We start from the raw sequence: 25,788 nt of genomic DNA, 5'->3' as shown, positions 1-25,788 counted from the left end.
TAAGAAGGGATAAGTTGTTAGGACAAATCCTGAGGCATCAAGAAATATAAAATATATAACATGGCAATGAATGGAGGTAGGTTTGTGTGTGTGTGCGGTGGGGGGGGGGGGGGGGGGGACGGAGGGAGGGAGGTCCGCATGGATGTACAAGGGGGGGGGGGGGGAAGTAAGGTAAAAATAGGAGGAGACCAAGACCTGACTAAAGTAAGTAGGTAGAGGTGAATGTAGGTTACAGCAGCTGTCGAGAGACAAGAAGCTTGCCCACAGAACGAAGAGTCATATGAAACCAGACTTCAGAATGAAAACTTATCAACAAGATATTATTACTTAAAAATGAACATGAACAGTCACAACTACAAGAAACTTCTTTTTTATGCGGTTACCAGTTTAGGTCTGTTTTAGACCATCTTCAGACCTACCATCAGGATGGTAGACAGTGGCATCTACCATCCTGGTGGTAGGTCTGAATATGATCTAAAACAGATCCAAACCAGTAACCTCGTAAAAAGAAGTTTCTTGCGGTTGTAGCTGTTCATGTTCATTTTTAAGTAATTAAAAAAACGCCATTCTCCGTGAGAAATGTTCTCAAAAATTATTAACGAGATATCATTTTTGAATCCAGGAAATGTGTGAGAATTCTGCTGCAAAAAGAAATCAGATGTGAGATGGTAGATTGTTTGATCAGAATATTATTTTGTGCAACCTGCAGTGTGAAGGCACTACAATTTCAGTTATACACTGAAGCGCCGAAGAAACTGGTATAGGTATGCATATTCAAATACAGAGATATGTAAACAGGCAGAATACGGCGCTGCAGTCAGACATGCCTAGATAAGACGACAAGTGTCTGAAACAGTTGTTAGGGTGGTTACTGCTGCTACAATGACAGGTTATCAAGATTTAAGTGACTTTGAACGTTGTGTTATAGTCGGCGCACGAGCGATGGGACACAGCATCTCTGAGGTAGAGATGAAGTGTGGATTTTCCGATATGACCATTTCACGAGTGCACCATGAATATCAGGAATCCGGAAAACATCAAATCTCTGACATCACTGTGACTGGAAAAAGATCCTGCAAGAACAGGGCCAATGACACCTGAAAAGAATCGTTCAACATGACAGAAGTCCAACCCTTCCGTAAACTGCTGCAAATTTCAGTGCTGAGTCATCAACAAGTGTCAGCGTTCGAACCATTCAATAAGATGTTGTGTCTATACAAGACAGCCTAGACACAATGAGAGGAAGCCGAAAGGCACGCGCTAAGCTAAAGCAGGAAGGCGTGAGGTCTGAAACAGGATACGTAATGAATGCTATAAAGAAAAGTACGTAGCTTCTTGAATACTTAACTTTAATCCATCCTTTTGGTACATCTGGAGATTGTGGCGATACAAGTGAGATTCTTTAGATACATGCAATGTTACTAATGGCGCCTTGCTAGGTCGTAGCCATTGACATAGCTGAAGGCTATTCTAACTATCTGCTCTGCAAATGAGCGAGGCTTCGTCAGTGTGCATCGCTAGCTACGTCGTCCGTACAACTGGGGCGAGTGCTAGTCCGTATCTCGAGACCTGCCTTGTGGTGGCGCTCGGTCTGCGATCACACAGTGGCGACTCGCTGGTCCGACATGTGCTAATGGACCGCGGCCGATTTAAAACTACCACCTAGCAAGTGTGGTGTCTGGCGGTGACACCACATAAGACATCTTTGATATGGGCTTTTGGAGCCGAAGGCCCACTCGTGTACCCTCGATGACTGCATGACACAAAGTTTTACGCCTAGCACGGGCCCATCGACACCGACATTGGACTGTTGATGACTGTAAACATACTGCCTGGTCGGACGAGTCTTGTTTCAAATTGTATGGAGTGGATGGACGTTTATGGGTATGGAGACAACCTCATGAATCCATGGAACCTACCTGTCAGCAGGGGACTGTTCAAGCTGGTGGAGGCTCTGTAATAGTGTGGGGAATGTGCAGTTGGAGTGATATTGGACCCCTGATACGTCTAGTTACGACTATAACAGGTGACACATACGTAAGTGTCCTTCTGATCACCTTCATCCATTCATGTCCATTGTGCATTCCGACGAACTTGGGCAATTTCAGCAGGACAATGCGACACCCCACACGTCCAGAATTGCTACAGAGTGGCTCCAGGAACATTCTTCTGAGTTTAAACACTTCTGGTGGCCACTAAACTCCCCAGACATGAACATTGTTGAGCATATCTGGGATACTTCTTAAGTAATAGAACCCAGTACGTTGTCCTCGATGGTGAGTGTTCATCGGAGGTGAGGGTATCATCTGGAGTGCCTCAGGGAAGTGTTGTAGGTCCGTTATTGATTTCTATCTACATAAATGATCTTTTTGATAGGGTGGGCTGCAATGTGCGGCTGTTTGCTGATGATGCTCTGGTGTACGGGAAGGTGTCGTCGTTGAGTGACTGTAGGAGGATACAAGATGACTTGGACAAGATTTGTGGTTGGTGTAAAGAATGGCAGCTAACTCTAAATATAGATAAATGTAAATTAATGCAGATGAATAGGAAAAAGAATGCAGTAATATTTGAATACTCCATTAGCAGTGTAGAATTTGACACAGTCACCTCGATTAAATATTTGGGCGTAACATTGCAGAGCGATACGAAGTGGGACAAGCATGTAATGGCAGTTGTGAGGAAGGCGGATAGTCGTCTTCGGTTCATTGGTAGAATTTTGGGAAGATGCGGTTCATCTGTAAAGGAGACCGCTTATAAAACACTAATACGACCTATTCTTGAGAACTGCTCGAGCGTTTGGGATCCCTATCAGGTCGGATTGAGGGAGGAAATAGAAGCAAGTCAGAGGCGGGATGCTAGATTTGTTACTGGTAGGTTTGATCATCACGCGAGTGTTACGGAAATGCTTCAGGAACTCGGGTGGGAGTCTCTGGAGGAAAGGAGGCGTTCTTTTCGTGAATCGCTACTGAGGAAATGTAGAGAACCAGCATTTGAGGCTGACTGCAGTACAATTTTACTGCCGCCAACTTACATTTCGCGGAAAACCACAAAGATAAGATTAGAGAAATTAGGGCTCGTACAGAGGCATATAGGCAGTCATTTTTCCCTCGTTCTGTTTGGGAGTGGAACAGGGAGAGAAGATGCTAGTTGTGGTACGAGGTACCCTCCGCAACGCACCGTATGGTGGATTGCCGAGTATGTATGTAGATGTACTTTGCCACACGCTGTTCAGAAGAGATCTCCACTGCCTCATACTCTAACAGGTTTATGGACAACCCTGCAAGAGTCATGGTGTCAGTTCCTTCCAGCACTACTTCAGACATTAGTTGAGTCCATGGCACTTCGTGTTGCGGCACTTCTGCTTTTTTTTGGGGGGGGGGGGGGGGGGGGACTACCCAATATTAGGCAGGTGTAGCAGTTTCTTTGTCTCTTCAGTGTATTTGTGGCAGTTTATGTGCTACTGAATTGAAAAACTGGTCGAGGCGATTATCTGACTTAACCCATATACACACATTGAGCTATATGTAATACCATTTACAGGTAAGATGGAATTCCTATGTTTATATTTCTTCATTTTCAGTATAGTTCAGCTTCAGACAATGAGGTAGTTGTTTTTAGATGCAGCATTTGGAAATGCATGCACAGGCAGACTTCATGTTACTCTCCAGAATTTTTCTGTTGTGGATACCTTAGCAACAGCAAAGTTTAAGTGAGTGTCCATGGTGTGTTGCAGTTGACCTGGTGGAGCAGTTCAGAGATATGCACATTGGTGTGCCCTCAGAGCGGAAGCCAGGGAAGCGGCCACCACCTGCCTACATGTGCCATTTGTGCTTCAGCAAGGGTCACTACATCAAAGACTGTCCTCAGGTAAGCACGTGCTACTCTCTGAAGGATTCCCTACACTCACTATTGTATAGAATGGGTTCTTTGAGATTTGATATTATGATTATAATGCATCCAGCATAGAACTGAAATGCTGTTATATCTGTATGAAAGGGGGAGTCAAGACTGAAGTCAAGATTAAAATTCCATTACTGCAACTATTGCAGATCTCTAGTTTCTCTTCATTAAACAGTGGGTCACAGAATAAAATACTACAAAAATAAAATAAATCAATACGAAACATTATTAAACAACAAACAAATAAAAACAATGATGCAAATGAAATTGAATTCCCAGAAATATCTTTGGCAGAAATGATGACACATTGAAAGCAGTGGCAAAAATGGTTCAAATGGCTCTGAGCACTATAGGACTTAACTTCTGAGGTCATCAGTCCCCTAGAACTTAGAACTACTTAAACCTAACTAACCTAAGGACATCACGCACACCCATGCCCGAGGCAGGATTCGAACCTGCGACCGTAGCGGTCGCGCGGTCCCCGACTGTAGCGCCTAGAACCGCTCGGCCACCTCGGCCGGCGAAAGCAGTGGCAGTTAGTTTCAATGGGTACTTCAGTATAGTGGTAGCAAAACATTGCACCTGCTAATAAAAAACCAAATAAAGATACGTTAGACTCACTCCCAAAGACAGTGTTTAATCCAACGATAGACATTCATGTCAGACAAATCTGAAGACATTATAAAAGTCATACAAAGAGTGAGAAGTGATAATTAATAGCGAGCTTCCCCGTGTTCACTTAGGGTTAATGTTTCCATATTCTACACAATATTTTGACAACCAACTCGTACGTCATCTTCAGGTGCTGCATATTTTGCTATTACGTGTAGGCCTACTTGCTGCCGGGACTCCAACCAGACTGTGAGCTATTGTTGGTCTCATGCCACTATTTACAGTTAAGTTCGAGTCATGATGTCCACTGCAGCATTTAATGCTCTTTTGTTTTACAGAACACGCACTGATACGCCACAAAATGCAAATTCCCTGTATTTTCCAACTCTGATGGATGTAATGGTGGCAAGGTTTTAATAAATTTAGTGCCTTACACCGATCGTCATTTAAATTCAGACTTACATCCATTTTTATTAGGTTTTCCGAATCTTTATTTTGATTGAATCCTTAATTGTACTGTCCCAGAAACTTGGTGTTTGCTCCATAATACTGGTATCATCAAATGGGGCTTTTGTAAAGAAGGAGACTACACTGAAACTATATCCTGGAGCCGCAGTTGACTGATGCGATGTACAAAGTTGGCAGAGATGCGGATGTGGTGTTCACACTTCACCACATATTTTCTGAGAATGTGTTTCAGTATTTTGCCAGCTTGTATGCAGCTGCACCAATATTACTAAATGTGGGTTTTAAAGGAATTCTTTCCTTGCGTACCTGAGCAAGGTGATGTAGTTGTGGTAGCACTGCTGCTTCTGTTTTAAGACCCTTAACGATTTTGTATGACATGTCAGACTCAGTGAGAAGTGTTATCATCTTCCTCTCGATTTTATTTGTAGGATCTACGTCTAAGTGATTACTTCGCTATTCACGATAAAGCGCCTGGCAGAGGGTTCAATGAACCACTTTCAAGCTGTCTACCGTTTCACTCTCGAACGGCGTGTGGGAAAAACGAGCACGTAAATTTTTCTAAGCGTGCCCTGATTTCTCTTACTTTATCGTGATAACCATTTCTCCCATTGTAGGTGCGTGCCAACAGATTGTTTTCGCAATCGGAGGGGAAACTGCTGACTGAAATTTCATGAGAAGATCCCGTCGCAATGAAAAACGCCTTTGTTTTAATGATTGTCACTCCAGTTCACGTATCATGTCTGTGGCACTATCTTCCCTACTCCGCGATAGTATAAAACAAGCTGCCTTTCTTTGTACTTTTTCAATGTCATCCATCAGTCCTATCTGATGCGGATCCTACACCACACATCAATACTCCAGAATAGGGCGGACAAGCGTGGTGTAAGCAGTCTCTTTAGTAGACCTGTTGCACCTTCTAAGTGTTCTGCCAATGAATCGCAGTCTTTGGTTGGATCTACCCACAACATTATCTATGTGATCGTTCCAATTTAGGGTATTTGTAATTGTAATTCGTAAGTATTTAGTTGAATTTACAGCCTTCAGATTTGTGTGACTTATCGCGTAATCGAAATTTAGCGGATTTCTTTTAGTACTCACGTGAATAACTTCACACTTTTCTGTATTCAGGGTCAATTGCCACTTTTCCCACCATACAGATATCTAAATCTTTTTACATTTCGTTTTGGTCATCTGATGACTTTACAAGACGGGAAATGACAGCGTCATCTGCAAACAATCTAAGACGGCTACTGAGATTGTCTCCAATGTCGTTAATATAGATCAGGAACATTAGAGGGCCTATAACACTTCCTTGGGGAACGCCAGATATTATTTGTGTTTTACTCGATGACTTTCCGTTAATTACTACAAACTGTGACCTTTCTGATAGGAAATCACGAATGCAGTCGCACAACTAAGGCGATATTCCATAGGTACGCAATTTCGTTAGAAGACACTTGTGAGGAACGGTGTCGAAAGCCTTCTGGAAATCTAAAAATTGGAATCAATTTGACATCCCCCGTCGATAGCACTCATTACATCATGAGTATAAAGAGCTAGTTGTGTTTCGCAAGAACAATATTTTCTGAATCCGTACCGACTACGTGTTAATAAATTGTTTTCTTCGACACACTCCATAATGTTCGAATACAGTATAAGTTCCAAAACCCTACTGCAAATCGACGTTAGTGATATGGGCCTGTAATTCAACAGATTGCTTCTACTTCCCTTTTTGGGTATTGGTGTGACTTGAACAATTTTCCAGTCTTTAGGACTAGTAGGACAAGGCCTCCGTCGACCCAAAGTAGGTCACCCCAGACCAGGGCCTCGCCCCAACGTAGGTCACGCCAGACAAGGACTTCGCCCCAAAGTAGGTCACCCCGGATGATGTCCGTGACGTCACTGATGACGCAAGTGCCACACCCCCTACCACATCCCCCTAGTGGGAAGTTTGAATTTTGGCAGGAAAGTGCCACGCCCCCCTTCCAGGTAGGAAGTTCAAATTCCAACAGGATAATGCATCACACCACGGTTATCTCTACTAACCTAACCACTTCCCTTCCCTCCCCTCCCCCAGAAAATGGCGGGAAGTTTGAATTTTGTCAGATTTTCGCGAGTGCCACGCCCACCTGGAGTTGGAATGAATTTTCGCGAGTGCCACGCCCACCTGGACTTGGAAGGAAATAGTTAAAGTCTACACCACAATCCTCAACCAACCATAATGTCATCTTACCAACCCACGTTGTCAGGCTAACATACCCTAACGTGCACTAACATGTACTAAAGTGCATAGCGCATGACATCATCCAAAATGGTGGGAAAACGACTCTGCCTAAGATGGAATAAGTTTTTATTTTGCAAGCGATGTCTCCCCAACGAGATCTAGACTCCAACCGACCTACTACACATTACTGCCACCAGAGGGTACTGTCATCCCTCCTGTGACTTAATCTCAGATGATGGTCTGTGGGGGAAAATGGCGCGAAAATGACTCACGCTGCACTGGGCTGTTGGGGAGAGTAAGGAAGGAGTGCACTTTATTTATTTTGGAACATTTTACTGATGGATGGAGTATATTTATCACCCTGACACAAAGCACTCGCCCTGATGTGCTTGGGATCGTGATACACAGTCTACAGATCTGTAAACAACTCCTAATTTTTCGAAATAATTTCAATACAGACATTCAGACTCTTCCTAAATAATGCAGTACACAGATGTGCAGACACAAAATCAACTCGTAAACTGCCCAAATAACGCATAGCACAGCCTACAGACCTGTTCGCAAAATAATGCAACAGACACACAAGTAACGTACGCAGACACCACCCTCTGTCCAATAGCCAGCACAGGAGGATACCACAGCCCCTCGAAGTGATGTGGTTGTCAGCTTCAAACCACACACAGATGCCCGCACACATGAGGTGGCGACATCCCTTTTATACCTGGTACCTGAGAAATTCCTCTCGGAATACATAATCACCTAGGCACCGTTGATGATGCGATCAAACAGGAGCAAAAACTTATTTACAGGACAAAGATGCTCCAAACTGGGACACGTGCGTGGGTTCGTCACTACCCTCCCTCTATCTGTGGTCTGGCGAAAACGCTGCAGAAATCCGATCCAGAATACCACAGGCTACTTTCTCCTTAGCAATTCTAACGGACTATGCGTGACATGTGGCTGATGCTTCATCATGCGTAGCTACTTACCATCGCAAGTGCATTTAGCGATGTTCTCAATATTATTCCAAAGCCACATTGCTATCTAAAATAATAACCAAGTTGAACTCTAGTAAATTGCATAGAGTCCCAGAAATACTTAACGTGCGCTTTTGTAGGAGTTTTCGTGTTATCTCAGCTTATATGCAGGGAAATTCTTGCCCTAACAGACCCTGTTTACGAAAATAGCGCAGAATAACATCTAATGCATTCTTCCCAGCGGTCCTAACGTGATACCCCAGTCCATCACGTTATCCTTTCTGCTTCAACACACACAAACGTTCCCACCGCTATGTAGATGCTCCTATATCCCAGCATAAAGAATGTGAGTGAATCGAGCATTATGATTGGCTGTTATCGAATTTACCCGCCGAATTACTGATGCCATTGGTGTCGAAGCACCATCCACCTCTTCTTTCTTTCTGCAGATGGGACTTTCAGCAGTAAAATTATTTTGCACAGATCGCTAAATTGCATTGACAGTTAAACCTGCATAGTTGTTTACAGAACATCAAATACTTACAAGACTCACAAGAATATTGGAAGACAGGCACATTTTTACCAGTGTAACTACAATTAAATATTACGATTGCTGCTACAGTTTGACACCGATCGATGTACAAGAAATGACTCCTCTTGACGGGTATGCTTCTGGAAATAATCTCAGTATCTATAGCACACATAATTTTCCACATAAAAAAATCTCTCTCATAACCTCGCGGTTGTCAATGTGCTGAATCTATACGTCCCTCATGATAGGACACACAGTCATCCTCTCTAGTCATACCACAATATAAGCCACAGCAACTTTACAATGCAATATATACACATTTTACACAAACAGTGCAGTTATCTTTTATATCTGTACAGCACCCGAAAAAATTATCGTATGCCTGCACTCACACAGACTTTGTCACGATGCTCCTCAGTCCTAGGGAAACACCATCCACCTTTTCGTTCTTTCTACAGACCTGACATTCAGCGGCAATAAACTATTTTACACTGATCGTCATATTGCACCAACAACTAAACCTCGCAATGTGCCATACATATCGTGAAATACGGAAAGATACCTACTCAATTACACTATCCTCCCACTGGGGCCAGGAGCTTGAATATTAGTGCGTGAAACCGATCTCCAACACAGCAATATATCAATGCGTACCGTGTCAATGTAGTAAACATACAATTCGTATCCTACACCATACAAAATCACCCCCTTTACTTCAGAAAGCCCTCAGTGAATCGAAGTCACTCTCAGAACTGATGTGCAAAGACAGTCTCGTTTCCCCCTCGGTACAAACGCACTACTGTTTCTGGTCCAGACCTGCCTGCTTGCCTGCGTTTCTACACCCATCTCCAGACTCTGGGATTACATGATCACAAGTATTTCAGCACCATTTGCCACAATATTATATCATTTTTGTGGTACTTCTCAATATCAAGCACAAAGCAGTAGCCTCCCGATCGTTCACGCAACATAATTCTGAAGATATAGACGAAATTATTTCTTTACAAACCTGAAGTTTAGCTAGGTGGAGCGTGATCTAGACCACTGAGTAACTAGAAACAAACAGATGAAAAATGATATTCCACCCGCAAATACCGATCTCGCTGATGTAACAGATTCCAAATCATCCCTATAATTTACAAGCCAACTAAGGTCTTTCCCATGTCTAGAGGACAGGCAAACATGTCTTCCACATGCCAGATGCACAGATCACAATCAATCATCTCTCAACTAAATAGAGGAGCAAAATGTGCAGAAGCAGTCAACTGACCAATTTACATGGGACAGAATAACGGTCCAGCACGAAGCACCTCCATACACAATCTTCTCTCTTGTCGAATGATGTTAAGTTCAGACTGCGCATGTAAGATGGGCGGCTTTTGTGATCAAGTGGAAATTTGAGAAGATTGTGTATGGAGGTGCATTTGCGCTGGACCGTTATTCCCACCCATGTAAATTGGTCAGTTAACTGCTTCTCCATATTTCGCGCCTTTATGTAGTTGAGAGAAGATCAATTGTGGTGTGTGCATCTGGCATGTGGAAGACAGGTTTGCCATCCTCTAGACATCGGAAAGACCTTAGTTGGCTTGTAAATTATAGGGATGATTTTGAATCTCTTACAACAGCCAGATCAGTATTCGCGAGTGGAAATATCGTTTTTCATCTGTTTGCTACTAGTTACTCAGTGGTCTAGAGCACACTCCACCTAGCTAAAGTTTCAGGTTTGGAGAGAAATAATTTCGTCTATATCTTTGGAATTATGTTGCATGAACGATCGGTAGGCTACTGCTGTATGCTTGATATCGAGAAGTACCACAAAAATGATATAATATTATGGCAAACGGTGCTGAAATACTTGTGTCCATGTAATCTCAGAGTGTGGAGATGGGTGTAGAAACGCAGGCAAGCAGGCAGGTCTGGACCAGAAACAGTAGTGAGTTTATACCGAGGAGGAAACGAGACTGTCTTTGCACATCAGTTCTGAGAGTGACTTCAATTCACTGAGGGCTTTCTGATGTAAAAGGGGTAATTTTGTATGGTGTAGGACACGAATTGTATGTTTACTACATTGACATGGTACGCATTGATATATTGCTGTGTTGGAGATCAGTTTCACGCACTACTATTCAAGCTCCCGGCCCCAGTGGGAGGGTAGTGTAATTGAGTAGGTGTCTTTCCGTATTTGACGATATGTATGGCACTTTGCGAGATTTAGTTGTTGGTGCAATATGACGATCAGTGTAAAATAGTTTATTGCCGCTGAATGTCGGGTCTGTAGAAAGAACGAAAAGGTGGACGGTGTTTCTCTAGGACTGAGGAGCATTGTGACATAAAGTCTGTGTGAGTGTAGGCATATGATAATTTTTTTTTGGTGCTGTACAGATATAAAAGATAACTGCACTGTTTGTGTAAAATGTGTATATATTGCATTGCAAAGTTACCGTGGCTTATGTTGTGTAAAATGTGTATATATTGAATTGTAAGTTTCTGTGGCTTATGTTGTGGCATGACTAGAGAAGATGACTGTGGGTCCTATTGTGAGGGGCGTATAGATTCAGCACATCGATAACTGTGAGGGTATGAGAGAGATTTTTCATGTGGAAAATTATGTGCACTATAGATACTGAGATTCGTACCAGAAGCATAGCCGTCAAGAGGGGACATTACCTGTACGTCGATCGGTGTCAGACTGTAGCAGCAATCGTAATATTTGATTAGAGTTACACTGGTAAAAATGCGCCTGGCTTCCAGTATTCTTGTGTGTCTAGTAAGTATTTGATGTTCTGTAAACAACTTTGCAGGTTTAACTGTCACTGCAATTTAGCGATATGTGCAAAATAAATTTACTACTGAAAGTCGCGTCTGTAGAAAGGAAGAAGAGGTGGATGGTGCTTCAGTACCGATGGCATCAGTAATTCAGCGGGTAAATTCGATAGGAGCCAATCCTTTGTGCTGGGATACAGGAATCTCTACATAGCGGTGGGAACGGTTGTGTGTGTTGAAAGCAGGAAGGGTAACACGTTATGGACTGGGGTATCACGTTAGGACCGCTGGGAAGAGTGCATTAGATGTTATTCTGCGCTATTTTCGTAAACAGGTTCTGTTAGGGCAAGAATTTCCCTGCATACAAGCTGAGACAACACGAAAACTACAAAAGCGCACGTTAAGTATTTCTGGGACTCTATGCGATTTACTACAGTTCGACTTGGTTATTATATTAGATAGCAATGTGGCTTCAGAATAACATTGAGAACATTTCTAGATGCACTTGCGATGGTAAGTAGCTACACATGATGATGCGTCAGCCACACGTCACGCATAGTCCATTAGAATTGCTAAGGAGAAAGCAGCCTGTGCTATTCTGGATCGGATTTCTGCAGCGTTTTCGCCAGACCGCAGATAGAGGGAGGGTAGTGACGAACCCACGCACATGTCCCAGCTTGGATATTCTTCATCCTGTAAATAACTTTTTGCTCCTGTTCGATCGCGTCATCAATGGTGCCTAGGTGATTATGTATTCCGAGAGGAATTTCTCAGGTACCAAGTATGAAAGAGATGTCGCCGCCTCACGCGTGTGGGCATCTGTGCGTGGTTTGACAGCTGATGGCTGTGTCACTTTGCGGCACTGTCGGTATCCCCCTGTGAGGTCTAGTGGACAAGGGGTGGTGTCTGCACACATTATTTGCATGTCTGTTGCATTATTTACGAGCAGGTCTGTAGGCTGCGCTATGCATTATTTGGGCAGTTTATGAGTTGATTTCTTATCTGCACATCTGTGTACTGCTTTATTTAGGAAGAGTCTGAATGTCTGTATTGAAATTATTTCGAAAAAGTAGGAGTTGTTTACAGATCTGGAGACTGTGTATCATGACCCCAAGCACATCAGGGCGAGTGCTTTGTGTCAGGGTGATAAATATACTCCATCCATCAGTAAAATGTTCCAAAATAAATAAAGTGCACTCCTTCCTTACTCTCCCCAGCAGCCCAGTGCAGCCTGAGTCATTTTCAGGCCATTTTCCCCTACAGACCACCATCTGGGTTTAGGTCACAGGAGGGATGATAGTAATCTCTGGTGGCAGTAATGTGTACTAGGTTGTTTGGAATCTAGGTCTCATAGTGGAGACATTACTTGCAAAATAAAAACTTATGTCCGTCACAGGCAGAGTCGTTTTCCCACCATTTACCCCCACCATCTTGGATAGCGACAAGTGCTGTGCACATTAGTACATGTTAGTATACGTTAGTGGCATCTGAGCGCTATGGGACTTAACCTCTGAGGTCATCAGTCCCTTAGCACTTAGAACTACTTAAACCTCACTAAGCTAAGGACATCACACACATCCATTCCCGAGGCAGGATTAGAACCTGCGACTGTAGCGGTCGCGCGGTTCCTGACTGTAGCGCCTAGAACCACTTGGCCACCACGGCCGGCTATACGTTAATGCGCGTTAGTACTCTTTAGTACATGTTAGTGTATGTTAGCCCAACAACAGGGGTTGGTAAGGTGACGTGGCGCTCGGTTGAGGATCTTGGTGGAGATTTCCTTCAAAGTTCAGGTGGGAGTGGCATTCGTGAATTCGAACTTCATAGGTGTTACAGTAGATCATTTATTATACCCTGCAAGTTGGGAAGAAGCCAGTTTCCCTCAAAAATTCTAACTTCCCACGCTAAAAGTAGGAAAGGGGGAATCGGTACTTGCCTGCAAATTTCATCCAAAGGTCATAGTTACCACCAAAGATAATATATACCACAAAATTTGAATTTCCGAAGATCATAAGATAATATATACCTCAAGCATGGGTTGGTAGGGGGACATGGCGGTCGGTTGAGGATTGTGGTGGAGACTTAAACTATTTCCTTCCAAGTCCAGGTGGACGTTGTCCTCGCTAAAATTCACTTCAACTCCAGGTGGGCATGGCACTCGCTAAGATCTGGCAAAATTCAAACTTGCCGCCATTTTTCGGGGCAGGGTAGGGGAGGGAAGGGGTTGGGTTAGTGGTGGTAGCCCAAGTGACATATCTTCCGACGATTTTCCTAGGTTAGTAGAGATAACAGTGGTGTGATGCATTATCCTGTGGAATTTGAGCTTCCCACCTCGAAGGGGGGTATGGCACTTTGCTGCCAAAATTCAAACTTCCTGCGGGGCGGGGGGGTGGGCGGTGGGGGTGGGGCTGGTAGGGGGGGTGGCGCTTGCGTCATCAGTGACATCACAGACATCATGTGGGGTGACCTACTTTGAGGCGACATCCTTGTCTGGGGTGACCTACTTTGGGGCGAAATCCTGGTCTGGAGAGACCTACTTTGGGGCGACGTCGTCTTGGTGGTGTGTCTGTGACTTCACGGCCGCCATCTTGGATAATGTTACTTTGGGGCAAGGTCCTGGTCTGGGGTGACCTACGTTGGGGTGATGATGGCCTTGTCCCACAACTTTTAGGTACGGATCTTTCTGTGAGTGAGTGGTTATATATAATTACTAAATATGGAGCTATTGTATCAGCATGTTCTGAGAGGAACCTGACTGGTATACAATCTGGACCGGAAGCCTTGCTTCTATTAAGTGATTTAAGCTGCTTTGCACACTGAGGATATCTATTTCTATGTTTCTCACCTTGGCAGTTGTTCTTGCTTGGAATTCAGGAATATTACTTCATCTTCTTTGGTGAAGGAGTTTCGGAAAATCGTGTTTAATAACTCTGCTTTAGTGGCACTGCCATCAGTGACTTCACCATTGTTATCACGCAGTGAAGGTATTGATTGCATCTTGCCACTGGTGTGCCTTATGTATGACCAGAATCTCTTTGGGTCTTCTGCCAGATTTCGAGACAGACACAGACACCTATATGTCTGTACCCACAGATCTTATTGTAGTCAACACACGACATTTGGACTGTAGTTCTGTTCTTGTAAGCTTGCAGAATTACAGTTTCCTTGTCCGCTCATAGATTTTTCAGTAGTGCTTGTTCTCCTTTGGAGATGTAGGATCATAGTATTGGCACCTGCTCTATAAGTTTTGCAGCAAACTTCTTCTGCTGTTTCCAGTGGGAGAGACACTACAAAATGCTCCACAGAGCTAAAGTAACCTGCTGTTGGTAGCATTTTTGCAGTAGGCATGAAATTTTGTCCTTGAGGAAGGATCTTTATTGTATCCTTGTCCACATGTTTCTCAGTGAGATTAATTATAGTATAGCTCCCTCATCTCGTCTTGGCTTAATGTGCAAGTAATCAGATTTTGCTTTTTGGCATGTAAATGTTTTTGACTGCCTAGATTCTGCCTGCAACCATGTTTTATTGTCATCCCATTCGCGAGAATCTGCAGAGAGTTTAGCCAAGATGTAAAAATGGAAACAAGGAAGCTCTTTTAGGTGTCAACTAGCAGCCATCAAGTCTCACAATTTCTCTCTTTTACTTAAACCAGGCTTCCATGGCACATAATCCTACTTGCTGCTGGCATGTTAAGGTGATGATTGATTTTAGCGAATGTAGGTATAACGTGTTCATCTCAACATTTTGTTAGGAACATCAGAACACTGAAAAGTCAACCTTTCTTTTGGCAGAGATTAACTGACTTGTGTATGTTGTGGAACAACTCCTCCCTCATGTTTCCTTGGTGCAGTTGATAAATAGTGAGCTTTTATGCTGAAGAAATTTGCATTTCATGGAGTATCAGAGTGTGCTCTGTAAAACAAAAGAGCATCAAAGGACACAGTGGACTTCGGGAATCGAACTCAGCTATAAACAGTAGCCTGAGACCAACAATAGCTCAATGTCTAGTTGGAGTCCAGGCAACGAGTTCACATAAAAGCAAAACTGGCAGCACTTGGAGAAGATGGTTGGGTTGTTCATTGAAATATTGTGCAGAAAATGGAATCAACAATGGCTGAACACCAGAAGCTCACTATTAATGAGACAATGGTTGGTTTGTAAGTTAGGACTTATTTCATGTACTTTCACTCAGGCTGTCATAGAAGCACATTCCTCCCATGTTTGTTCATTATGGAACAAATATTCATTAGTCATATGAAATATTTCTTCAGCGGTTGCTCGTTTGGGTAGTTCTTTGCAAAAATGAGAAAGAAGTTGTGCATGACCATTAATATCAGGCACTCATGGATCTGAAGTGATAATTTACAATTGCTCTTTACTTTCCCCTTCAAATTGTCTTCAATTTCACTAGCTTGGCAGCTGATTGCATTAGCAGAAAGAGGAATTTTTGAAATTTCAGCACCGTAGAAGCTCCTGAGCCAAGGACTATTTTTACCATTTCTTATATGCTGGCATTAACAACTTGTCTGCTATTGTGTGTGGTTTTTTGGCCTTTACAATAAGTCTGAATACATTATAGCTAACTTCCTGTACTTTTTGCATAACTCATACCAACATAGTTATAAGCTTCACTTGTTTCTTATTTTATTCCAACAATTCGTGAAAATAATTCATATATTTATTTAACAGAGAGGGATGTTGATGAATGTAATTTCAGTTTACTAGCAACCATAGCAGCATTACAAAGTTTTCACCAACACAGTTAACAAATAAATATCATTCAATGGTTCAAATGGCTCTGAGCACTATGGGACTTAATTTCTGAGGTCATCAGTCCCCTAGAACTTAGAACTACTTAAACCTGTGTCCGGAAACGATTACTTTCCATGTTAGAGCTCATTTTATTACTTCTCTTCAAATCACATTCATCATGGAATGGAAACACACAGCAACAGAACGTACCAGCGTGACTTCACACACTTAGTTACAGGAAACGTTCAAAATGTCCTACGTTAGCGAGGATACATGCATCCATCCGCCGTCGCATGGAATCCCTGATGCGCTGATGCAGCCCTGGAGAATGGCGTATTGTATCACAGCCATCCACAATACGAGCATGAAGAGTCTCTACATTTGGTACCAGGGTTGCGTAGACAAGAGCTTTCAAATGCCCCCATAAATGAAAGTCAAGAGGTTTGAGGTCAGGAGACCGTGGAGGCCATGGAATTGGTCTGCCTCTACCAATCCAACGGTCACTGAATCTGTTGTTGAGAATCGTATGAACACTTCGACTGAAATGTGCAGGAGCTCCATCGTGCATGAACCACATGTTGTGTCGTACTTGTAAAGGCACATGTTCTAGCAGCACAGGTAGAGTATCCCGTATGAAATCATGGTGGTGAATCGAGGAAGTACAGTACATACTGACGAAACTAAAATGAGCTCTAACATGGAAATTAACCGTTTCCGGACACATGTCCACATAACATCTTTTCTTTATTTGTCGCCTGATAAACAAAGTAAGAGCCTACGGAATATCAGACCAGCTGTGTGGCTGGATTGAAGAGTTTTTAGCAAACAGAACACAGCATGTTGTTATCAATGGAGAGACATCTACAGACGTTAAAGTAACCTCTGGCGTGCCACAGGGGAGTGTTATGGGACCATTACTTTTCACAATATATATAAATGACTTAGTAGATAGTGTCGGAAGTTCCATGCGGCTTTTCGCAGATGATGCTGTAGTATACAGAGAAGTTGCAGCATTAGAAAATTGTAGCGAAATGCAGGAAGATCTGCAGCGGATAGGCACTTGGTGCAGGGAGTGGCAACTGACCCTTAACATAGACAAATGTAATGTATTGCGAATACATAGAAAGAAGGATCCTTTATTGTATGATTATATGATAGCGGAACAAACACTGGTAGCAGTTACGTCTGTAAAATATCTGGGAGTATGCGTGCGGAACGATTTGAAGTGGAATGATCATATAAAATTAATTGTTGGTAAGGCGGGTACCAGGTTGAGATTCATTGGGAGATTGCTTAGAAAATGTAGTCCATCAACAAAGGAGGTGGCTTACAAAACACTCATTCGACCTATACTTGAGTATTGCTCATCAGTGTGGGATCCGTACCAGGTCGGGTTGACGGAGGAGATAGAGAAGATCCAAAGAAGAGCGGCGCGTTTCGTCACTGGGTTATTTGGTGACCGTGATAGCGTTACGGAGATGTTTAGTAAACTCAAGTGGCAGACTCTGCAAGAGAGGCGCTCTGCATCGCGGTGTAGCTTGCTCGCCAGGTTTCGAGAGGGTGCGTTTCTGGATGAGGTATCGAATATATTGCTAGCCCCTACTTATACCTCCCGAGGAGATCACGAATGTAAAATTAGAGAGATTAGAGCACGCACGGAGGCTTTCAGACAGTCGTTCTTCCCGCGAACCATACGCGACTGGAACAGGAAAGGGAGGTAATGACAGTGGCACGTAAAGTGCCCTCCGCCACACACCGTTGGGTGGCTTGCGGAGTATCAATGTAGATGTAGATGTAGATGTAGAATGTTTCCTGAAAGTTCGGCCGTACCTTTTTGTAACACTCTGTATATTGAAGAAGTATCAGTTATCACAAAAGTTCCTTCCATCTACACAGTTAATTGTCTTGCGCATTCTCGGAAAATGCTTTACACTTCTCATAAGTATGCACTGTTTTTACATGTCCTTTGCAAACAAAGCAATGGCATGAATTACACCTTAAGGTAATAGATGTATTTCTTGCTTGTCTGCATGTCACACACAACCTCTTTTCTTGGTGATAGGCTCCTCAGTTTTTTCAACACGTTGATTTTTGTATTTGATGAGGAAAGTTGCAGTGTTGGCAGAAAGTGAAGGAATATTAGCTCTTTCCACAAGTTGAGGCTTCATAAAATGGTTCAAATGGCTCTGAGCACTATGGAACTTAACTTCTGAGGTCATCAGTCCCCTAGAACTTAGGACTACTTAAACCTAACTAACCGAAGGACATCACACACATCCATGCCCGAGGCAGGATTCAAACCTGCGACCGTAGTGGTCGCGCGGTTCCAGACTGTAGCGCCTAGAACCGCTCAGCCACCCTGGCCGGCCGAGTCATCATAAGAAACAGTACAGAATCTTTCAAGAAAATTCTTCTCTTCTTTTTGGGATTTACCTCATTTGCATGAAAAATTATTTGATCACTCATTCCTGCTATATCCATTAGAGCCAATGGCCATCATCTTGTTACCCGTGCGATGAAATATGCACCTCTCAGTTGACTGACCGCGTCGATTCCTCCCTTTGCCATATTGTAATCCAAAACTACCTCTGAAACTTCCTGGCAAATTAAAACTGTGTGCCGGACCGAGACTCGAACTCAGGACGTTTGCCTTTTGCGGGCAGGTGCTCTACCATCTGAGCTACCCAAGCAAACTCACGCCCCATCCTCACAGCTTTACTTATGCCAGTACCTCGTCTCCTACCTTCCAAACTTTACAGAAGCTCTCCTGTGAACCACCTACCTACCTCTGTTTTACCTGTAACTTCGTCAATGGTTCCAAAATTGCACCTAGTTGAAAATAGTATAACTGCCTTGTTTTGTTACGGAACATACGAAACTAAGGTCATATCAGTCTGAAAACCAAATAAAGAGGAGTGTATAGCCCTACATTTCCCAGGTAAAAATTGTTGTGGGATCTCGCATTTGTTTTTTCTCAACGTGCAGATGCATGAATTATCCATTGTAATGTTTCTTCCTGAACCTTCAGTGTGAGTAACTAGCCTTCCTACAATATCACAGGGAGAATTAGAAACATTTATGGCCCTTTAGATTGTTTTCCACAATATATTACTAGTGAAGAATGTTCTAGCATCTGCTAAAACAAAAATCTTTATCCCATACTTCGATGGTTTGTTCGGGGTATACTGAACGAAAGAACAGTGACCCCAGAAAGCTTGCAACTTTTCATTTACTGTCAAAAATTGTCCTACACTATAAGCATTATTACAGTTCAGCACAAAATCATCCGATATTTGCAGCAAGTTTATCAATTAATCTTCTTTCTTGCCTTGTACTCTTGTCGTCAAAACGGATACGTCATAAAAGGAACAGAAATCTGCTGTAGCTCATCACAGCTCTTGTAATTTCCATACCAGTACCATCCGCTGTCCACAGTTCAATGACATTTGTGTGGTTTGCTTTCTTAGTCCCGATGAGATACAGCAATCCCAACAATGCCATTATTTCACACCTTGTAGTTTCCTTAGCATTCCTTTTTCTGGAATATTGAACACATTTTTTCTTAGATTGAATGGATATGTTCATGTATTTTACAATTTCATCAATCATTTCCAGGCTAAGTATTGTCCATGAAGCCTCTGTTTCAAATGTGACCCCTCTGGCAGGAAATATTTTTACAATATTCTTTCTTTTTGTTTTCATAGTCACATTAGGGCATATTTTATTCCATTTACACGTTTTGTCTGTCCCAATAAAAATACCACCCATGGTGAGTGGCTCTTCACAGTCATCATCTGAATTGTGGACTTGATCAAAATCTGCATCGTGGTCACTTTGTGTGATAAATTCCTCTTCTTCTTCAAAGTCGTCATCGTTTCTGCTGCCTGGTACAGAGTTGAACTATACTTACTAAGCAACCAATCAAGCTCGTTGTCTGTCAGCTTTGATCTCACCCTGCACAGTGATATAGTGACTTGTTACATGTTATCTTTTGATTAGATTAAAAAGGAACGAAATAAAAGTGAAGGAAAAATTACTTACATGAACGGGCATGTGGCATACTTTGCACTCTAAGATGACACACTCACAGTTTATATTAAATTATATTAAATTACTGTAGCTCACATGAACCTATGAAAACACAACTTCTCACTGTGCTAGCTGAGACAATAATGCAATAATAGGTAGGGGCTTGCTACTGTAAAACAACAATGGAACTGTGCACGACAATGTTATATGCAGTTGGCGCACTTTATACACAGGCGCGCCTGCTCGAGGGTTAAGTGAAGTATAACAACAATAGAGAATAAACAAATTAAAGAGTAAAAAAGTTATCCACCATCACCACCTACTCGAGCCTGGTCACTAACATCACATAACTCATCAAAGGCAGGGCTACCTGTGAAACCAGTTATGTGGTCTACAAGCTAAGCTGCAACCACTGTGCTACATTCTATGTAGGGATGACAACCAGCAAGCTGTCTGTCCACATCAATGGCCACTGACAAACTGTGGCCAAGAAATAAGTGGACTATCCTGTTGCTGAACACGCTGCCAAACATGGTATCCTTCATTTCAAAGAATGCTTTACACCACTGTGCCATAAGGATCCCTCCCACCAACACCAGCTTTTCTGAATTGCACAGATGGGAACTTTCCCTGCAATACATCTGATGTTCCTGTAACCCTCCTGACCTCAAACTTCGTTAGTCACTGTCCTCACCCATCCAGCCCCTTCCCTGTTCCCATTCCACAACCAAACCCAGTCTTTTTATTTCTCTCCTTTTCCACTACTCCCTCCCCCCCTCCCTACCATCTAACCTGCAGCACTTCACTATCTGCCACCCCCATCACACTATCCCTTCGTGCCCTAGCCTCCTCCTTACCCCCATCCAGTCGCCACTCCCAACATGCTTTGGTGCTGCTGCTCGCAGTGGGGTTTCAGATGCCTGAGACTGTAGTCGAGTGTGTGAGCTGTGTGTGTGTGTGTGTGTGTGTGTGTGTTGCTGATGAAGGCCAATGGCTGAAAGCTTTAATTGTGAGAGTCTTTTGTTGTGCCTATCTGCAACTCAGCATTTCTGCTAGGTGGTGAGTAGCAAGTTTCCTTCTCATAATACTGTTACATTTAATTTCTATGAAAATATAATGGTTAGCAGCATGTATTAAATAATTAAAGAATAAACAAACACCTTCTTACCTAAAAGAAATAAATAAAAAATTGTTGTGTGTCTAACATTGAGGTCCATGTTCACATCACACCCTTCACTTTGTGGTGACACTCTGGTTGCAGAACACTGGTTAATAGAACACCACGTACAGGGTGAGCATTAACCCCATCCCCTGCCACCTTTTCTGACAACAGGCATTAAGACCTGAGACATCATAGGTTATAATCAAACTATCATCATCTACGAATTGTGGGTAGTTCTGACAGCTACTACTGCTTGAGGGAAGTTGTAGCAATTAAGTCAGACCTCTTCTTTCAACATATTATGTTCCAGCAAGGCAAAGAACTGTCACAAGGTAGTCAGAATGTTCACATATTGTTTGTAAAATAGTATGCAACATTTATTTCTTGGTTGGATGCATGTATGAACACACATTTCGTATGATAAATATGAAATCTCTCTCCAGAACTCAGCAATAAGTACTGTATGGTCTTATCATCAATAGGCAAGTAAGAATGAGACTGGAAGACACCAAAAAATAATCTCAGTGTTTTAAAGTAGTGCACAAGAAAGTCATCCAAGACATGGGATCTAAAATTATTTAACAGAACAAAATGAATGGGAAGCATATTTTTGGGAGACTGTGGAGCTCTTTGTGTACATATGAAAACTTTTGTGTGCCTATTTGTTTCATTAATGAAAAGGTATTGCTGAACAGAAATTAAATAATTGACTGTTTTATATAACATTTCCAAATATTATAAAGTAATTATATTTACAAAAAGCACAGGAACACAAGCAGGATAAATGAAGATGTCACACTTATCAAAGATGGTAAGGTGTTCTTGTCAGACAAAATCTAATACAAACTATATATTAGCCCTTAAAAAATCTCATAACTTTCTTTTTATGAGACAAATAATGAGAAGCTGGATGGTTCTATTTCAAACAGAGAATTAGAAACAAAACTTGTTGTAAAAGAAGAAATTATGTTTTGTTTGTATATTACCATACCACTCTTCATTCTTTAGTTAATGGGCCTGTAAATTACACCCATGTTATCATTTCTAGGCAAGGCCTAAAGGTGAAGGGCTTACTCCTTACCAAGGAAAAAAGCGGTGCTTCGGGGAATATAAATGTCCCAAATGCAAAAGGAAGTGGATGTCAGGCAACAGTTGGGCCAACATGAGCCAGCAGTGCATTAAATGCCATGTGCACGTCTTTCCACATAAGCAGGTTTGTTTGACAGTTTGACATTATTAGTAGAAATATATCAAATAAACTAACATTTGTTCTATGATTTTTACGTCACTGGTAGATCACAACATGAAACTTAACAGAACCTTTTGAGCCCCAGTGATTTCTGCCACAACCTACCAATTTATACATCTGTTTTGGAGTAACAATGCCTTTAGCATCGGTAGTTTGATGCTAAAGTGGAAAATAGTGGGTCACGGCAGAAACCACTGGAGCTTAAAGGGTTAGGAATAATGCATTTGATGAGATCAGCGGTTTTTTTCTGTTTATTATGCTTTGATTATTGTATAGCTGCTAGAGTATGCATTCACTTGTTGCTATTCTTGAATAATAACTATACTGACCATAACAAATGTGATATTTATAAAAATTATAAGAAGATGACATTTGCAAGTATATAGTAAGTATAAGTATATTCCATGAGATATTTCATTCAAAACTGTTATGTTCCAGCGTCCTTTGGAAAAACCAGATGGACTCGATGTTTCAGATCAGTCTAAGGTTCATCCTCAACATCTGTGTGAGAAGTGTCAGACACTAGGTTATTACTGCAGAAGAGTACAGTAAATTAAAGTAAAGTATATGTAACAATATGTGTACTATGTGGCCACATTCCTCACACCTGAATTTAAAGCAAATAGTACAGCAGTGGAAAATCAAATGTGAGAGAGACATGAGTAACATTAGGAAACTGGAATTATTTTACTTATAAATGGTGTTCTTGTTATATGTGAAGAAAACAGAACTCAGCTTTATCATTGAAGAGCCATCACAACTGATGATGAGTTGTAAAAATTATATGTCATATTTCCTTTGCCCAGATAGGCAAGAAGACATTGACAGAATGTAAAATTATCCTCTTACATGACTGCTGAAGTGTTGTTGCATTATCAACTGATGACACCTCTGTATGTCCTTGCACCCATTCCACACATACACTGTTATATTTTATTCTCTTATGATGGTGTTATTTATGGTTACCTTGTAGACCAAAGAATTTAATGTCTCGTGTTTTACTAACACTACTGCTAGATGACACTACACTTTTATATTCTAATCTTTAAATATGATTAATTTATTTATTCAACTTTCTTATAATACTGAATATGACCTCTAGTCAAGAACTGTTGGCTACAGCAGTTAAAAATAGTGTAGAAGATGACCATTAAATTCCACAATGGATTCTGAAGCATATGTACAAGTAATTTGCAGATCTGCTAATATTAAGATCAAAGCTGTGATCAGGCTGTTCAAAACTACTTTAAGCTGTATATATTTTTCCAAAGAATATTGTTCTATAGGTGATCAGTCTCTTCAGAAATAACATTCGAGCTGCATTTAAAAACAGTGCCAACTCAGGATCTACATGCTTGGTGTAATACAAGGCCTTAGGTTGCTGATCTATATTTGTTGTGACTTACCTTTCACTCATTTAAATATTTCTTTTTTGTTCTGTTTGTAATATTTTCTTGAAGCCAACATCACTGGAAGGTTAATATAATGGCTATCATCTTTGAGAAGAGACAAAAAGTTAATAAACCAAGACACACAGGTCTTAATTTTATGTATGCAAGGTAGCTCAGCAATTTCAGAGTTTGGTATATTTTGCAAAAGACCAATTTTCCAGTGTGTAAACAAACAATTCAATATAACACATGCATAATTTTACACAAATTCCTGTCAAAATTTATCATCATTTAACTCCAATATCAAGTGGTTTTATTGTGTTTTTCTTCTTTCTTTCTATATTTATCACCTATGATACATACTGTTCTACAACTACCCCCCTCCCTCCCCCCCCCATTTTCTTTATATGAACATGATGGCGTAAATAATTTGCATTTCTGTCAACTCTGTTATCATTTCTTGTAGAAAGATTTCTACTATTCATCATATCAACATAATCTTTTAGCTCAGTATCTAATTTTGGCAGCAATGCATTTAACTGATATTTTAATTCTACACATAACAACTTAGCTTTCATTTTACAATGGGACTTGCCATACACTAGTCACAGTTTGGCACTTCACATTTTCACTTTATTATTGATAGTATCAAAATAGTATCAAACGTTTCATTGTCAGCACTTTATTCATGCAGCTTACTGAACTGTGATGTAGAAGTAATGTCAATATGTTTGTGTGAGCTGATTATTTATGTTTTACCTTTATAGATCATTGTCAGTAGTCTTTATTTAATCTGGCTGATTTTACTTTGTAATTTAAATAATAGACAAAAGAAGATCCTCACATGAATCTATGTATATGTATGTGAAAATTTTTTTGAAAAGTAAAACTGAACTATGTTACCATTATGATTTTTACACAGTGTGCTTTAAGCTGTGCATTATGTCACCTTAGCATAAAAGCAAGGCTTTCTGAAGTCAGGTAAAGCAACTAAAAAAAATTAGCTTTATGAGGAGCAAACAATTACTGGGCAGATTTGTAAATAAATAAAGGTAATTTAAAGTCAGTTTCATACTGCTGAGGCAGTAAAAAGCAAAACATACATAAAATAATGTGACTGCTCAAAAGCCAAAGAAAAGTTTGGAAATGAATAACTGCAGTAACAGGCGAAGTACGTCAAACTTAAGAAATGCGTATTTTAAACTTCTGATGTATTTTGTTCTCATAGCTTCAGGGTTTCATTATAGAGTGTGACTATAACGATTATCTGAGGTGGAATTAGCAAAAGCACATTCTACTATAAATTATTACATTTGGTTTTGGTAAGCACTTCAACATGTAATGTAAACAAATAAATGCAACAACCCAAGAAATACCATAGATATGAAATATAAACAAAAATTACAATAGACCAAGGTGCATAGATACATACATAACTACAGTGAAAATTTCAATGGTTTTCAAACTAGTAAGACTGATGCAGAATACACAAAACACTTTTGTATTGCAATTTACCTCACTCCATTTATGTCTGGCTTCTATTAATTCACATCTTCTTTTCTTTTTTGACTTAGGTACTTGATATTACATCACAACAAGACACAAGTGATGAGAAAATGTTTACTAATATATGGAATTTTGTTTTACTTATGGTCAAAAAATATTGCTAGACATGAAAAAAGCTGTCTTCAGAAACCAATGAACCTACAAAGAGAGAAGTTGTTATTAC

The 25,788-nt window shown here is 41.2% G+C and overlaps 1 protein-coding gene across 1 annotated transcript in view; it reads left to right on the top strand.

The window, feature by feature from the left end:
- LOC124593721 (zinc finger CCHC domain-containing protein 24-like) overlaps window positions 1-24,965 on the top strand; it is a 203,578-nt gene extending 178,613 nt beyond the window's left edge. The window contains exons 3-5 of the mRNA XM_047132033.1: window positions 3,734-3,867; window positions 22,468-22,632; window positions 23,107-24,965. Coding sequence (XP_046987989.1) covers window positions 3,734-3,867; window positions 22,468-22,632; window positions 23,107-23,220 — 413 coding nt within the window. The 3' untranslated portion in view covers window positions 23,221-24,965. The remainder of the gene's footprint in view (window positions 1-3,733; window positions 3,868-22,467; window positions 22,633-23,106) is intronic.
- Window positions 24,966-25,788: the final 823 nt, after the last annotated feature.

This window comes from Schistocerca americana, chromosome 2 (assembly GCF_021461395.2).
Source record: "Schistocerca americana isolate TAMUIC-IGC-003095 chromosome 2, iqSchAmer2.1, whole genome shotgun sequence".
Taxonomy (NCBI): domain Eukaryota; kingdom Metazoa; phylum Arthropoda; class Insecta; order Orthoptera; family Acrididae; genus Schistocerca; species Schistocerca americana.
The sequence above is the reverse complement of the archived record's forward strand: the minus strand, read 5'-3'. Positions and strand labels throughout refer to the sequence as shown.